Genomic DNA, 18490 nt, shown 5'->3' on the forward strand with positions numbered 1-18490 from the left:
AAATGTAATTATCACAGAAGCAGCACAGAAGCTGTAGGACACAGAAATCAATCACCTTTCTCTTTATTTGAATCACAGCCAGGCTCTTCCAAACTCAGGAACCTGAGTGTGCAGGCTACCACACAAAGCTCAGCCTTTAGCTGACTCGGTTTATCCACACAGAGAGGTATTTTGCTAGTGGTAGCAAAAGAAAGATGGAGAGGGTAAAATATTGGGGTTTTTTTTAAAAAAAAGAGGAAAAAAAAAGGCAAAAGGAAAATTTAAAACACTTCAGAAAATAATTTTAAATTAATTTTAAATCAGAGGTTATTCGCTTTGAGACAACAATATGGACAGTTCTGAAGACTGTCCACAAAAAATAAGTTTTGAAAACAAAAGGGTTTTTTTAGCACAAAAATGGCGTCTGCTTGGCTTTATTTTTTATTTAAAATGAATTTAACTCAACAGACATGGAAAAAAGGCAAGAAGGCAGATACTACCTGATTAATTTGTTTCAATATAGGTGTAATTCTGCTTTCTGTGTTCACTGACCATAAAGCATTGCCTTCCCCTCAACGAAAATGCGCCCTTGCTCCAAGGACATCATGGCAATAACAATCTATTAAGCATATGCAGGGCATCTTACTAAAGCAACGTTAAATTTAAAACACATTTCTAGTTACCCAGAAAAATCTTCCTGGTGCATAGTGATGATAATAGCTTCTACTGAATCTCCTACAGAGTTCAGTAACGGTTGAACAGCACTACCCATTAGATCATGGACCACCTAGAATAGAATAAGAAAAAAGCAGAAGTAAGGAAACCGAAATTAGAAGCATTTGCATTTTGAGACCTCAAAAATACCTTGACACACAGTTCTTTTCAACTGCGTTTTTTATTTTTCTGCATTAGAAACTGCTAAATAGAAGGACAACAGCCTAAGATAACATTTCTCTTTACTTGATTTTACCAGTCAAATGCAGAAATAAGGCTGTTTACTAGTTCTATGTAAAGCCCTCCTTCAAAAATCTGGCATTCCTGGTTTGTAAATGTACATGTTTTGGTGCACACACATCGTTCCGCTGTTCATTCCCCAGACACACAAGCTGCCCTTCATTCCTCTGCGCACAGCTCCTCCCGGATCAGCGCACAGCAGGACAGATGTGCACAGCTGTCATCCACGAGGGCTGCGCCGCCATCCACATCACCCCCCAGGAAAGCACCAGGTAGCATAAAAATCATATTTTTATGTGTGTTGGAAGGGGTACAGGGGTGATGAAGGATGCAGCTATTGCTGTGTGAATGTTGCAGAGAAATACATTTATTTTCACAGTCAGATGACATCTGGGTTCCGACCATTACGAGAATATTCTTGAATACTCTGTGATTCTGTGAATACAAATGCTACTCAAGCAGTGATTTGGCATATGTGACATATAAATAAACTGCAAAATATAAATTTCAGAGTATTTGTATGCCTTTGACATAACACAAAATAATACCTAGGAAAATAAGTGTTCATTTGAACTGTAACAGACAAAGCAAAGCTCAACCCTATCCCTGCAGCGAATGGACATTCAATTACCTTTAAGGCAGTTGTAACTGTTTGCTCAGCGGCTGCTGGAAATGAGCTCTGACTGGTAATGACCTACAAATTGTAAAGTAATAGTTAACAGTCAACATTCAACAAATTATTAGAATCCATAATATTTAATTTCATTTAAAACCATACTGATTTACTTTTAGTAATAAGTGGTTTACATAGGTATAGATAACTATTAAATGTGTTTCATACAGACAGCATTTTCAGTGCACTGGTATCAGTCCTGTGCTCTCAAATTTCCTATGGACTCTGCTTCTGCCCTGGCAAAGAAAGGATTCAATTGAGTTCAACTGAAATTTAGCTGATGGGTTGACAGAATCAGAATGAAAATAAGTGGTGCATTCACCCACTGCTAAGTATAGAATTTAAGGAGAATTACACAAACAGGTCTACGGCAAATATTTGAAAGAATGGTTGATCTTTCTCAGTATTATGATTATTATAACACCATGTGTTAAATAGCTGTTTATGTACAGCCATAGTGGTATTAGAATTGAAAGTCCAGGAATGATCTGAAGGAATATTCTACCAATTTCCTTAGTTATGAACATGCTATACGATAGTATTTTTAAGCCAGATAGATACTAAACTCAAAGACTGAATCATATCAGATCTTCCTCCAACACTAAGGCACATGAGGTTCATTACTAAACACATCAGAGAAAGCAGACTTAAAAGTTGATCTACCATCTGTTTGCAAAATCCAAGCAAATTTTATAGGCTTTTTAGCATTTTTAAACATTCTTTAAACATATCCACAGTCAGGAGTACTCATGATCTTTTTTCTAATCAGGCCAGGATTTAAACACAATTACCCCTTATCTGTTTGTTTTAATTTACAGAGACTGTGTAAGTGTTGGCATCACTAAACCAGTAAATTGGAATTATTCATAACTGTGCTTAGTCCTGAAAACATTTCCAGGCCAGACTTCGGTCACAGCAACAATGCATGGAGATATTTGTGAGGTGCTGCTTTTCTTGATTTTACCCTTTCCTTCCCCTTTTCAGTTTGGCCACAATAGTGGGAAAGCAGTGAGGGTCTTCTGAGAAACATAAGCTTGGGCTGGGACAGATGCAGACAAGGGCTATCAGGGTGACCCATACAAAGACAGAGCTTACTTGATAAGAAAAAACAGAAGAGTTCAATTGTTTAGGCTCACAAAACAATGGCTGTGAGACATGATTATTCTCTATAAACAAATCTTTCACACCACTTCTAATATTGACCATTTATTGCAAAGTGGTGCTTACAAGGGCCAACCAAGTCTCAAAGATTTGTACAAATGCACAGCAAGGTGCAGCTCTTAACCCAAAATTGGGCTGTATTTTTCAGAGTTCTCATCAGCTGATGGGAGAATATGCAAATGACAGAGCAAGGAAGTTAACATTATGGCAAGTGGAGAAATACCAAAGGAAGCCTACCTTCAGAACCGACTGGTGCACTTTGTACAGTGAATTAACTACAGCCACGTTCCTCCTCTGTCCCTCTGTGAGTGGTCCAATCACCTGGCTGGCATCTCCTTGGGTAGACAGCTGCAGTGATTGCAGAAATCGTTAAAGCAGTACTAACTCTTTAAACAGTGCATCACCTCAAAATTACAGTTCACAGAATCACAGAATGGCTGGGGTTGGAAGGGACCTCTGGAGATCATCTACTCCAACCCACCTGCTAAACCAGGTTCACCAGAGCAGATCACACAGGAATGTGTCCAGGTGGGATTTGAATGTCTCCAGGGAAGGAGACTCCACAACCTCCCTGGGCAGCCTGTTCCAGGGCTCTGGCACCCTCAAAGTAAAGAAGTTTCTCCTCATGTTCAGATGGAACCTCCTGTGCTTCACTGTGCCCGTTGCCCTCAACCTATTGTTGGGCACCACTGAAAGGAGTCTGGTCCCATCCTCTTGACACCCACCCTTGAGATATTTATAAACATTGATGAGATCCCCTCTCAGCCTTCTCTTCTCCAGGCTGAACAGACCCAGCTCTCTTAGTCTCTCCTCGTAAGAAAGATGCTCCAGACTCCTCATCATCTTTGCAACTAAACTTAGAACATGGCAGAAATACAGAGGTCTTTAGTACCAGTGTTCTTCCATTTAACTCTTGTCTTGATTCTTATGGCTTCCATCTCCAGATAATATAATACAAATGGCACAACAGGAATCATGAGAGGCTGTTGTCCCAGCTCCCAGACCCCAGCACTCAGACCCAGATCTCTTGGAGATACACAGTCCCAATATGACTTCTGTTTTGTAATCTGAGAGTCAGGTGAATTCACCCACTTGAGGATGCAGGATAAACTACCACCAGCAGAATAAACAGGTTGTGCTTTTCCCATATACTCTCCGTCCTTACTTCTGACATCCATTTGAGCCCCTCTTTAAAAACTCCATTTCTTGAAATAGATGGCTTACAGCTTTGTACATATTAGCAGCTTGTAAATGAACAGGAAAATAGAACTGCAAGGACCAAAACTGCTAGTCCAGCCATTAAAGAGAGTTCTATCCATGAACCTTTCAGCAAAAATATATATTAAAATATTTTTTCATATTTAAACTCCACAAAGCACATATTTTTTATCATTACCATAGAAATCAAAGTTCAAAGGTGATACATAAATAGCAATTAACTACAGAACAGCCCCTTAAGGATACCACAGCAGAGGTTTGCAATTTGAAATAAAATAAATTGTAACTAGGAAACAAACAGAAATTTTCTTGTGCACTGAAAGCTGCACAAATACGAAGAATTGACAAAAGGCTAAGTGAATTGTACAAGTACATCAAAATATTACAGCAAGAATAGCTATTAATAGAGGCTTTACTGAGATATAATTATCTGGCTAATCATCTAGACTCCTCCAGGAAACTCCTGAAGATGCCTAGCTCCAAAAGTCTCTCAGTAAAAACATACTCAACTCATTGAACAAGTCATCAAGAGACTTTTATGAAGTGTGTCTTCAAACACAGTTGTAGGTCCTACAGAAAGCTCCTAAACTAAAACTGAGTATACAGCAACAAAAGGAACAAACGTGAAAATTTTTAAGTAATGGGAAACAGTGAATCTTTAACTAGTGAAAGACTGTTCCTGTACATCCCCTAGCACAAACAGACAGCATGCAAGCAAAGTTATCTCTTTGCCAGTGCTGCTAATAATGAAGTTTTAGACAAGTTCTTGCAAGCACACAGGAACTCAAACTTATTCACAGCACTACAGTGACAATATCAGTTCATTTCCCTTTCTTCATATTTAGGGATTATTTCAGGATAAATAGGTTTCCGAGGCCTTTGCAGAGGGAAAAATCTTTTCCAATGTATCTTCAATTATTTGACATCAGAATGCATCTTTCGACTAGCTGACAAATATACCATCTCAGCATCTTCCTGCCTTCCTGATGAGAACAGCCACGTGAGCTGCGTACATCTCTGTTGCCTTCCTGATATTTCCATTTGATGGACATGACTGGTTTTAAGAATTCTGCTTCTCAAGCTTACAGCTTCACAGATTAATAACAAAACAGCTGTGCAGAGAAACATCCTGTCCACCCAGCTGATCATCCTCCCAGACCTCATTAAGGTTTTTTCACAGCATTTTTAAGCACTGTACAGACTATTACATTAGTATGTTGCACATTTAGAACTCTTAAACATAAGACACTACTAAGAGAGTAAAATTTTACGTATTAGTCCCTTAAATTTCTGCTCCTTGGACTCCATTGTAAAGGTTTCACAAATTCTTTTGCTTAGACATTATGAAATAATTAAACTGTGTTTCTTCTGCTGGTGAAAAAGCTTAACTGATAAGTAAAACCAGTAACAAGTACAAACATAACCCTTCTGCAGCAGCAACTCCTGCAGTCAGCAATAGTGTACAACAGCTTCACAGGCAAAGTCTAAAAACGCCTTAAAAGCAACCAGTCTTCCTAAAATTGTTTACCGTACTGAATTCCCTTAAATTAATCAATTTGAACTTTTGACAGCTAGATGTGTCTCCCTAGGACTGCTTCTCCTCAAGGTGCGCCTTGGGAACACCTAGCTCCTACACAGGTAGGTGTCCCCTGCCACCATGGGAGCACCCGGCTCCTACATGGGTAGCTGTGTCCTGCCAGCTACAGCAGAAGTCTCACGGAGTGGTTCCCATTTCTTGCTGTCACCACGATGATTTCTATGACCTTGCCTTGACGCAAGAAGGTTCTGCACTGACTCTGTCCAACGAGGTTCATGTACATACAGTTTGTCGCTGGCATATATCTAGATTTCAGGTAGTTTAGAATTATTCCAGTATTCCAGTGCATCAGACTGAATTCTTGACACCTCTAATACCCACTGTACAACCATGCATCCAGGTAGAAAAATGCCATCATTGTGTCTCCCCGGTTCCAACAAACCACACTTATAGCCCATTTCCTTTAGACACAAATCATCCCTCAGTTTATTTTCCATCAAATCACGTTTTATCAATGATTCACATTCATCACTCTCATTTATATAGCAAGTACTTTTGAAGTTCTATGCTGGACACAGCTTATGCAGTCAAGCTGGTGGTAATGTAACTCCTCCTCTGCTACCTGCCCACTGGGGATTGTGCTGTGTAAACAGGTTAAGTCAAGTAAGTGTGAAGCCTAGCCACATCCACTCAGCTGGAAGACGCAGTCCAAGGGCCTTCTTTTTGATGAGGGCACTAAAGACAAAATCTGATGACTTTTTAATCAGTTAGATTTATCCAGAAATGCAGAAGGCCAGGAGGGTGAATTGATGCTAAGCAGAAATAGGGGCTACAGAAGGGGTGACTTCATCCCAAATCAGAATTTATTTGGTGAAATAAATAACTGAGAGAAAGCGTAGCTGAAGGACCACATCCCATCTCCAGGGAAGCATCAGTCACCCTCGGAGTTAGTCTGGCTTTGAGCCTGCTAGCTGAAAAGAAAACAGAGGAAAAGAAACTATGCTGAAGCCAGACGTGAATGAGCAGTAACGAGGACTGTAGCAGTTCTAGTCTTCGGTCTGTAAGTGTAGCAATTGATTTCTTACACTTGTCACTTTAGACAGCTAAATTCTTTTACCTCAAAGCCTGTCTACTATTTACAGCAATTTCATGGCCACTCGGCAAAGCACAGGCACCCCATTTCCCTGCAAGTGGCAATTCTACAAGGGGTGTCTGTATGAGCTTCCTTTGCCAGCATGAGATACCAGCACACTGGCAACATGAGATGCTACTGAGGAAGAGAGGAGAGAGGTCTCCCACCAGCAAATATCAGCCAGGAGTTCTGTATCATGCATCCAGGCACTAGGACAAGGGCTGTGTCTTGTGGTACCCTCAAGAATATGAATGTGAGCTTCTGTCCCATACCGCATTTCAAGAAAACTCAAAGGGCAGCTGTTAAATTAAAATGAGAAAGAAACATTGGAGGTACTATCTGGCATGCATATGAGGACTTTCTCTAAGGCAGGAGGTTGACATTTGCAGATTCAATCCAATAGCTAACTAGCTATTGGAAGTTGCCTAGAAGACTTCAGACTTCTTTTTTTAAAAATCAGTGTCAGTAGAAACTGAGGATTGGGTAGTTTATTGAACCAAAAAGGACACTTGTAGAAGATAACAGACAAAAAAATGTGTCAGGAAGAGGAGCAACATAACTGAAAGCCACCTGACTTGCTTCAGCCTGACATGGTTGAGAAACCGAAAGCCGTGACTGGCACTATGCTGTCACCCAATGCAGAAGTCCTTCTGGAAAACAGTTTCTTTTAGTTGGTATCCTTCAGTACACTGATGTGGTTATGCTGCTTCACCTGCAGAGGTTGCAGGTGCCTTGTACTGGGTCAGTAAGTTGCCCAATGCAGAACATTTCAGGAATGATTTACCTGACCACGTGCAGGAAACCACAAAGCAGAGAAATAAGCAACTCGTGGAGTAATCCAGCGAGCCTATTTTAGAGACCTTGCTTTAGGGAGGGAGTAAATGAACCTTGTCTGCACCTATTTCCCTCCACTCACTATAAAGGGAATCTAAAGCAGCACTGCAGATACATACAGGGCGCTATACTGCCTGAAGCCTTGTCAGATGAATTCTCACCCTATAAATGTATTTGCACCCCCTTGCATAGACCTGCTTTGGAAACATGCCTTGGAAATAACCAGATCAAGTGTTCTGGTTTTTATACTTTTCTATGTTTAATACCTAAGAACATGTGTAATTTAACAGCATAGATTTTATCTCACATGTTGAGACATGTGCTATGATAATATTGCTTTGGGTTTAAATTCTTGTTTTCACCATGAAGAAATGGATGTAGAATTTAGATTAGGACGTGAATCAAATCATCAGTTCTCCCTTGGGTTATAAAAAATGCTAACTGAGTCTGCCTTTTCTTGTAGAAAAGCTCAGACTATTGATACATCTTTTCCTATAATTTGTTTAGTGTTTCCAAGTGACTAACTTGCCCTCCTTCAACAGGTGGCAGCTCACAAGAAACACTGATGTGTGAGCTGCTTTGCTATCATTCCCTTCACAGACAGGACATTTTGTGGAAAAGTTCAGTTTCCTACTAAGTAACTAAGATGTTGTGTGCATCCTTATTGACAGCTTTGGAAAACTCCGTTTCTTTGATTTCTCTACTCTAAAACAGCCTCAGCAAACCCACTCTCCGAAGAGCAGGAAGCAGCATCATAATTTAGAAGGAGTAAGGAGAAGACCTTAAATCAAAATAAGACAAGAGCAGTGCCTCTCAACAAGGCATTTGATCTTACTCTGGGATCACGAGACTAATGTGTGTTGATGGCACAAATTGAACTCCAATCGTCACGCTGACATTTCCAAGAATAAATACATTCCTAGCAGAGGCAGCTGATGTGGCCATACCTCTGGCAGAAAGCGATCAATCCATCTGGCGCTTGGCCTCCTGCCTGATCATAACAGCTTCTTATACAGCACAGAATCCACTTACAGAGGTTCTGAGTCAATAGGGCTTGGCCCTGGGATGTCTCCTGTAAGCTACAAATAATTGGGATGATTTACTATTAGGTTTAACATTTTTCATATGGCAGAAGGAGACTTTTACAATCTCTTTCCATCTAAGAAACGCAAAAGTTCACTAGAATCAGTTTGCTACTTTTTGCAAATATATGACACTCTTTAGAAGAAATACACAAAACAATCTGAACTCCACTAGCTACACCACCTCATGTATTAGCTACTTAGGGGACAATTTGCAAAAGGAAGAGGCATCATTAAGAGGTTCAAAGTGTAGGATTTTAATGAATGTGTTGGGGAAAATAAGGTCCTTGACTGATAAAGATAAAATGAATATTCTGCTTAAAAAAAAATCAACTAAAATTTAAGAATAAATCATAAATAAGAACTTATGTTCTTGGAATGACTTCTGATTTTTCAAAGAACAAGTAATATTTCAAGACACGAAGAAAGCAATAAGCTGTGAGTGCAGGCAATAATTTAAAATGTACATAAAAACATTTATATAGCACCCTCAGGACATTCTTGTAGCTTCCAGAATATGTTGAGGTTTTTTTTAGCTTCCTCAGAAAAATGAAAACTTTATATTCTAGGAATATAGAAAAGGAGCTCTATGGTAAAGGCATTCAAAAATCTTATAGAAAACACAATCATTATTTTGGGGAGAAAAATTTGAAGGGACTGTTAAGTCATTGACCAAGAAAAAACACTGGATACTGTGCTCATACTATTCATGCTGGAACAACAGCAATCATCAAACTGTTCCCTTGGAGGTATTTTGTACTGTTGGTGGTGGGGTTTTGGTTTTGGGTTTTTTTTTGTTTGTTTATTTTTACTTCCTTAATATTTTTGATTAAATAGAAGCAGCAAATAGTCTTTCTGTAAGAGAAAATACAAGATTTCTCTCTAAGACTTTGAATCATCTGAGAAGAAATGCACTGTACAAATAATAAAAAGTGACTAATGGTTCATGGTTCTTAAATAATGAGATCCTTTAAAGCAACTCTGCTCTCAGAAAGCACCTGAAACCAGTTCCTTAAAGGAATCTCAGAAAATCCTGAACCTGAAGCACTCAGAATAATTTCTCAACTTCTGAAAATTATGCTCCTTGTGTTGGACATTTTTCACCTCACGTTTATCCAGCTACCCAAGTCTGAGGAGGATTTCAAGGACAATGTGTGATGATCCTGATACCTATAACAGTTTACTGAATTTTTCATACTTGCCAGATTAATGACTGAATGATTAATGATATTTTATATGCCATTCCAACAGCTGTTGGTCCCAACCAACCCCTGAGAATGCACCTCCAGAGCTGAAGAGCAGATATCCATCCCCAAGACACGTAAGACGGGCCCAACACCACAGGGTGACATTCGCCTGCACATAAAAAATACAGCCCGTTTCCAAAAGATGGACCCAGTTTGAAATCACCATACACAAATTCAACTGTTGTCTCAGTGTTGCCCATACAGCAAGTGGAGGGAACATAGAACATTTATAAAAAGGTTACGGAAACTTGGTAACTCATTAAACCATTTGTAAATTTTTGTGTAATTGTTACATGTTGCCACCATGAAATTGGGTCCATCTTTTTGAAACACCCTGTATAATCAACTTATTTAATTGCCATCTGCCTTTTTTGGTATCAAGTCCAGGCGTTGAGATCAGAACACTTCTACCTTGCAAAAGGTTATAAATGAGCTTTACACTGTCAAACACTTGTTAGAGTTGTTCCAAAATTGCAGAATTCCAAAGCCTTTACCATATCAACATATACTTAACCAAATCCATTTCTGAATCATATAATTTCATCTGGTATGAAACAACATAGAGTGCCCTATAACAAAATAGTTTAAGGACTGTGCATTCTTGTCCTTTTTCTACCTTTTAGCAAAATTACATGCTAGATCTAAAGAAGTCTTTTAACCACTTTCACAGCAAGACAAACTAAAGTACATAGTACTCCCAAGGCAGCCTTTCATGCTTGGATGATAATTTCTGGAGTTCAGCCAGTATCTCATTAAAAAAAAGTTAAAAAAATCACACATTTGTTATGTGAGTCACGATCTACCCAGCAAAAGACAACATGAGAATGAAGTCAATGTTTCATGAAGTTATTTTTTAATGCAGCTTTCGCCTCTAGATTTTGAATTCCATTTTAAAAATTTTAAATGCTTTTTTAAGGGACTTATCAGCTTGACATTTCTAAGTACTCTCTGACCAATATAAGCAGCTTCTTACTGACTCTTTTAACAAAACTCTTCTGATCTTTACATTAAAAAAAAATTACAAAACCTTAGCTGACTTCTGATTATTTTTAAATTAGACCTACTGCCATCTTTAGCTTTTATTACTGCACAGTCAAATAGTAATTATTCTGAAATTATTTAAGTACATAATAGCCTCCCACATATTCTATTTAAATACCTATTAATGAATTCCTTTAATGTGCCAAATATTGAATTCATTTTTTTGGGTTCTCTCATTTAAATAGCACAGATACAAGTTTTTCAATGACAGTAACACCATGTCTTCAAGGTACTGGTATAATATTATACAGTTAATTCACGTATCTCAAATTGAACTGGAGAAAATATAATCTTTCACATTACTTACACCACTGTAACTGACCTGTTATTTACAGAAAACCTTTCCTAAAGTGTCATTTCACTACTGTTCCTGATGATTTGTGAGCTTATTACATTTCATACCTCCACGCGAAGTTCACAATATTCGACATTTAGACAGGAGGACTAGATACGTTTCCCTGGAACTGTCAGACAAATCTCATTGTTGGAATATGTCCTGAATAGTGATTCACCCGCAAATGAAAGCTCACAATTCAATATAACACCACCTAATACAAGACATAGATTAATTCTTGTAAGATCACATAATAAAAAAGGCAATCAGAAATTCACTTTATGTCATTACAATGAGAATTCATCATGCTTTTCAATTCAAAACCATCACGGTCCTCAGAACTTTGCTGGAGTTTAAAGCCGGTGCCAAATTCCAGGGCATGAGCAGTATTTTCCCTTCACTGGAAGAATGTGATTCCAGGAAATCTTTTCTCTCTCCATCTCCACCCTGTTTACCCTGCTTCACTGAGTTATTCAGCTAGTTAAATTTAGCCATGTCAGATAAGAGGATGGGTGGACAAAAACAACCAACGATGCAGATACCCCAAACCACAGTTATGTCAGTAAACATCAATAAACATCCCAACAGAAATGTAGCTCACATCCCTTTTGTTGCTACTGTAGCATATTTCATTTGAGGAATTTGTATAAATTAAATGAGCAATCAAATGAGTGGTTTTGTTTGGTGTAAGGTACATTTCTCCTTAGGAATACATATGATAAAAGCCAACCCAACAAATGCTTTCCATAAATGAGGTCTTAATTGTTTTCATTTCCCCTAAGAGGAAACCAAAATTACACCTCTCCTAGATCAACATCTTCCTTTCTTGCAACACATTACAGATATTTTTCCTGGCCACTAGGCAGACAGGGGCACAACCTATGGAGAACTGTAGTCCAGCCCCTCTCTGCCTTTTCCTAGTCAACCACTAAGTATAGACTGAAAGGTTCACAAAAATTTCCTGTCTCTGTTAATACTCAGAGAAGACAAAGAACAGATCCTTCTCATCCAACTGTTTTATCATTGCAATATTTTAACTTTAAAATCCCATCTTTCTTTGCATTTCTGCTTTTCTTAACAACTTCACTGATTGAGCCAAGATGTTCCAATTTAGCTTCTGCATCAGTTATAATACACTTAGCCTTTTAGATTCTGGACAAAAATATGCCATTCATAGTGCTTATCATCTAAATAATTCACTGAAAACAGCTTTTTTAAATCTTCATTGCCCTGATCAAGCATGACAGACACTTTTTCTTCTACAAATGACATTACAAAAATTCCTTGTAAAGATGCTGTCTCTTTCTCGGCTCAGAGTTTAAGCTGAATTAATAGTTGTTTTTCTATTTCACCGGGTGTTCTAGCATTTTCATTCCTCATCCTCATTATTGCAACAAGGTTTACAAAACAAGGAGAAGCATGAATACGTTAGAGATTGTTTTCAAACAGTAAAAATATAAACCAAGATCAGAGCACATTTAATTGTAATCTCAGGAAGAGAGATCCTGGAAGATCTGCGAAGCCGTGGCATGATAGAATTACACTTTCCAAACTACATCACTAAAAAACAAACAGCAGACTATTTTCTATTGACTATCATAGATGAGATGCACCATAAACCCACAATGAAAGAAATCATGAAAAAAATCAAGACTCATCTACCACAATATCACAAAGAGTTATGATGATGGGATGGATGTGCAGAAAGTTGAGGTTTATTTTAAACCTCAGTAATTACAAGCTAGTTTTTTAAACATACTCAAAGGAAAGGATCAGGATCAGCTTTTTTCTCAGAAAATCTGAAAGACAAAAATAAATTTTCTAGATTACTGTGAGAAGGATACGGTATGTTTTCTCACAGTCTACTTCTTTAAACTCAAAAACCCTCCCAAATAATCTATTCAAGCTATTCTAAACGGCTAGCTAGTGGACCAGAGCTATTTAAAATGGATATATTAATGCTGAATATCCATTAAAAGTGGAAAATTGAAAAGATCATTATGAGTAACTGCAAAATATTAAGCCACCTGAGCAGCATTAAAGAACACAACAGTAGCTGAAGATGTAAGAAAAGCAGAATTTGGAATCTTGCACTTGCAAATCACAAGTTCAAATATAAGCTGGATTAAAGCAACATGAGAGATAAATTGTTTGTCTCAGTTTCAGTTCTACTGGAAAGTGGGCATTTATTAAAGTCTTTGTAATGTGTACCACTGACTGACAATCTTATTTGAAGTCTCAGAAAGCACTGAAAACATCTGAGAGAACAGAAATTCATCCTTAAAAATGGTTCCTATAGAGCAGAGACAGAGCACAATGGCAGGATGATGCACTGAGCCACACAAGTTTTGTGGGCAATACTAAAAATAATTTAAGAACAACTGCAGCAGAGCTGGCTTTCCATTATATATATTTTGATGCTAATCTTATGTAATGCATTTGGTGCTGATCAGCATTACAAAGATCAGTGCTCTAAAAATATGTGAACATGACAGATAGATAGATGCTCCTCAGCCTGTATCTCCATCCATTGCATTCACTAAAAATAGAATATTAAATTACAGAATGGGTTGGTTGCACTGACATCCAAAAAGGTGTCATCTGAGTTGACTCAAAGAAACAGAACGCTACCTGAAGAAAGTGTTACAGTCCTGAAAAGAGTTAAAATCCAAGAACGTTCTTGCATCCGTCCAACAATACTTGGAGTCATCAACTAGCCACACCACCACAGACAACTGTGCTCTTTTCAAGGACTTATACTCTGGTAGAAACACCAAATGCTATTTGAAAATAAGTCAAGCACAGCTGACAAGCATTACAGATAGAAAAACATGTTTAGGAAAGCATCTCTTTTACAGCTCTGGCAATCTAAGAAAATCTTAAGGCCAAAAGCAATGTTACCATAGAAGAAATCAGCATCTCCTAACTTTTGCCTTAGAGATTTATTTACATCAGAAGTAAGAAAGTATGAATTCCAGATGCAAGAAAAAAATTACACCAATCTGTCAGCATTTTAAACTTCCTCTTGAACAGATTTTGCACGTCGCTCTCATTCAGTCTCATTCACACTTTGGCTACACCCATAGCAGTAAACCTGACAGTGCCAGGAAAGGCTCCTGGATCTGGCACGTGGTCATCTGTACCGCCACGCTGTCAGGACAGCCATTTTCAAGTGTTTGGCCTGGACCAGCAACCAATCTCTCAAATAACTTCCATCCACAGCTCAGGGGAGGCAATATTGCAGAGACCATCCCCAAACGGGCGCTTCAGTAAGGGCAGCCCCTGCAGCCATGATTAGGCCTGTCCTGCACCAGCAGGCCCAGGCCCGGGAATGTTCCCTCGCACCTTTTGCTCACCAGTACAGACATAACTGCTACGTCCTGTGTTGGAGATACAGAGTGGGTGGCAAATTAAGTCCTGAGTGTCAGTCATAAACCTTTACTGAGAGCTTATGCTCTCAACTGAGAGAGGCAGACATTAACACAAACATCAGGGTGACAGTGTGGAGCGATTAAATGCGTGGCCTTTCTGCAGCAAAACCAGACAGGTTTTGCTGATCCTTGAAGTGAGGCCAACGTTAATCACAACAAGCCCTGATGATACAAATTTGCCTTCAAACAGATGAGACCAAGCTTATTTACTTATTTAAATTTGCTGTTCTGAGGACAGTTATGTTTTTCCTTCCATATCCACTCTCAGTTTCAAAAGTAAATGCCATTTGGGGACAAGCAGTGAGTGACTGGGATATATCAGTGTTTGACTCTGAAGGAGGGGCTGAAACAACAATGAATTGTTACATTTTTCTACTTCCTATGCTCTTTTTTTGGTATTTACTTTCTTAAGCAATAATGCACTAAAAAACATCTGTCATCAAGTACTTTTCTCATCATTATGACAGATAATAATACTTTAAAATAACACAGTCACAGTTACACTATTTAGTACCAGTTAATTGAAACGCAGATCTCAGTAAACCCTCAGAATAAAGTTTCAAGAGAATGTATATTAGTTTTAATTGTAGAATTTTTATGTCAGACTCACTTTACATTTAAACATTAATCCAAATAAACATTCAGAATTATTTTACAACATCTGGAATCCAGTTTCACCATTGCATTGAAAAACAATAACAGGCTGAATCAAAGCTTCACAGATATTTCCCAAGAACCTTTTGTACTTGGCTGAGTACCAGCATAGTACTGCTCATATTACTGGCTGGTACTCTGCAACTGGTGTGCATTCTAAACCCATGTATAACATTACATAACTCAAATATTTACTTAAGTAAATGTAGATAAAAATCATTATACTACTGATAGTGAGAAAGAGGTTGCCTACTCTCTATCACAGATATTAGCTGATTCTGACTTTTCCCTCAAAACAACCCAGAATATAAAAACCTAATTTACCAGAGAAAACCCATACAAATTTCTTTGTGTCCCTGGTGTATAGTGATTCATTGGTTTTGGGATCAGAGTAGCAAGTTTTTTTCTCATTTTGCCTTTTGCTATGTCCAGTACCAGTGGTCTTCAATATGTGAATCAATGCCCTATGATTTGAGGACATCGGACAACTATTTGAACCTTGGTGCAAGGACTCTAATTTTTGAGGAACCTATGTCTTCTCTTTAATCTCAAAAATCAGTTCTATTACTGTGCCTTTAGCACTTTAACTTTGAAATACATAAAGTACACCAAGTGTCACCTTAATTTTTCTTAAGGCTGGGGAAGAATTCTTCAAAACACCAGGAAGAACTCTGCTCTCCATACAGTGCTTAAAAATTTCCAAGTGGCCAATACTAGCAAAACCTGACAATCAGAAAATCCCACAACCATTGCCCAGGATAAAATCCTGATGAGAAGCCAAGCCTCCACCATGAGCTGTGGGCAAAGGATGGATCAGTAGCTCTCCCAGAGCACGGCCTACAGGCTGTATTTCAGGCCTTCACCTAATTAATCAGCTTCTGTAAGATGTATGACACAAGTCCAACCACATTTTGTTAAGGGAATAAAAAAAACTATTCAAATTCTCTATTTCACTGCTCCCTCATTACACCCACTCTCCTTTTCCATCTTCTGAGTGCTTCCTCTTTATGATTGCTTACAAGTCTGACAGTGGGGAAGATCCCCATTATATCATCTACCTGCAGCCTCTTGTCTGTTGGAAAGATTCCTTTGTTTTTAAACAAACTTTTCTGAAACATATTACTCCATAAATACAATATTCCATTTTTGGTAATCTCTCCAATTATAGACAATCGCAGCTCCCACTGATTTTAGCCTTATCTGCCCTAACCTTAGGACAAATCTGCCTAGTGTAACATGACCATTCTCGCTTTGCCTGTACTTGAAGCAGACATGAACTTGCTCTGCTTGTGCTCCAGGCTGAATGGTGTTATGCTCAGCAAGGTGTTAAGGCTGAGCTGGCCACCCTGGCTTGGAGTGCAGCTAAGATGTGCCCTGCCATCTGGGCGCAGAGCAGAGTGACTTTGTGTTTGCCTAAATCATGTAAGCATACCATTACATACCCACATATAAAAACACTTTTCAAGATAGTTTGACCCAACAGAATTTGCCAGTGTAATCGCCCCCATCTGTTCTGAAAAGCAAGTGGGCAACCTGATTTTTATAATCCCGCCTCTGCACATTGACTGTTTATTGGCCAAAAGATACCAGGCCACTTGGTCTCTGACAGTGATGTCCCATGGCAGGAGGAGGCAGCAAGGCACAGCATCCAGGAGACAAGACAGGAAGGATGCTGTGAGACTCTGATTGCAATTAGTAAAGATAGTCTGACAGGATGACTGTAACTCCAGGGAGGAACCTAGTAGAGGTCTCCAGGATCAAAAAGCAGGAGAACCACATCTTCTCTAAACAACTGCATTTTCACGTTCACAGCACAACACATTTCATCTCTGTGCACTTGGTGGGTGTGTTAGTGTATTTCAATCCACCCACATGCCAAGCTGAACAGAAATAGCAAAAAGTAAGAGAACGTACAGTACTTACATTTCACTCACAATATAAGAGGTAACTGAAATCATCACTCTAAAAGCAGAAAGAACGCAACAAAAACCCTAACAATAAATATTGTTTGAAATAGTCCCATGCTGGGAAGGGAATAGATTAGATGATCAAATAGGGCTCTTTCATCTTTAATCTCTATAAGGACAACAGATCTTGCAATTTATTTTTCTGGTTGTTGGCAAAATTACATGTCTTGTAAAGTTTCAGAGCTTTTAACCCTCAATGTTTCATGACTTCTCTCTGCCAAGACATCCAGCTCTAAGTATCAGTACGAGAAAGAGCTCTCTCAACAGGCAAACCAAAACAAAGTTATTGTAAAGTTGCAACAAAGAGATTTTTTTATTATGAGAGAAATCACAGCATTTCAAGAACATTTAAAATTCAGCTCAGTAAATGACTAAATAATAGGGGGAAAACTGGGGAAATACAGTTTTGTATCACTTCAAATCTACAGGTGACTATCATTTTCATTTTTGTATACATAAATAAGAAATCCAATTTAAAGCAGCATACAAATGAAATAAAACATGAATTTAAAAGACTTCTGCAATCAATCAGGCATCTTTTCAAATATGCCAAAATCTATTCACTCCTTAATATGGAAGATTATTGCAGAGTATTACCCTAGAGCACTAGTCTTCAAAGTGGGGTGCATGCACCATAGGGGTTATGCAAGACAATCCAAAGGGGTACAGGAGGAAAATATTAGAACTTCCATGGTACATGTACATAATTTATAAAGAAATAGATATACATATACATGGCCAGCTAAACAAGAGCACAACATGTTATATGTGTCAGTCAAGATGGGTAACTTGGGGTATTTGCAAATAGGAATGGATGACCCCTCTGGAAAACTCTCAAATCAAGAAGAAAAGTTAACGGCCTTTTTTGTGTGGGCTAAGGCACTTGTATGAAAAAGTGGCTAGTGAACAAAATCTGGGTCAGTAAGCAGTCATGTAAAAAAGTAAGCAGTGGATTACAATGTGCAAACGCAGAAGAGAAAAATTTTGCTCTTATCTGAAACATGATGATAAGATTTGTTGATCTCCCTTCCAATCTGGAACGAGAAGGATGTAGAAATGGTGACTAAACTAAAATCTCGTGAGGTCTGTAATCATTATGAAGATGATTGGGCTGCCTGATTTAGAGAAAAAGTGAATAAGAAGAGACAAAATAATAACGGTAAAGAGAAAATATACCAAGCACCCTTCCTCAGCATCACCTAACAAAACACAGGACGGGTGATAAAGTTGAGAGATAATACTCTTA

At 38.4% G+C, this 18490-nt stretch overlaps 1 protein-coding gene across 1 annotated transcript in view; it reads right to left on the bottom strand.

The window, feature by feature from the left end:
• COG5 (component of oligomeric golgi complex 5) overlaps nucleotides 1-18490 on the bottom strand; it is a 189038-nt gene that overhangs the window by 19970 nt on the left and 150578 nt on the right. The window contains exons 15-17 of the mRNA XM_082076141.1: nucleotides 3005-3115; nucleotides 1565-1627; nucleotides 663-766 (exon numbers count right to left, since the gene is read on the bottom strand). Of these exons, the coding sequence (XP_081932267.1) occupies nucleotides 663-766; nucleotides 1565-1627; nucleotides 3005-3115 (278 nt within the window). The remainder of the gene's footprint in view (nucleotides 1-662; nucleotides 767-1564; nucleotides 1628-3004; nucleotides 3116-18490) is intronic.

Source organism: Streptopelia decaocto, assembly GCF_964273445.1.
Source record: "Streptopelia decaocto genome assembly, chromosome: 1".
Lineage (NCBI taxonomy): Eukaryota > Metazoa > Chordata > Aves > Columbiformes > Columbidae > Streptopelia > Streptopelia decaocto.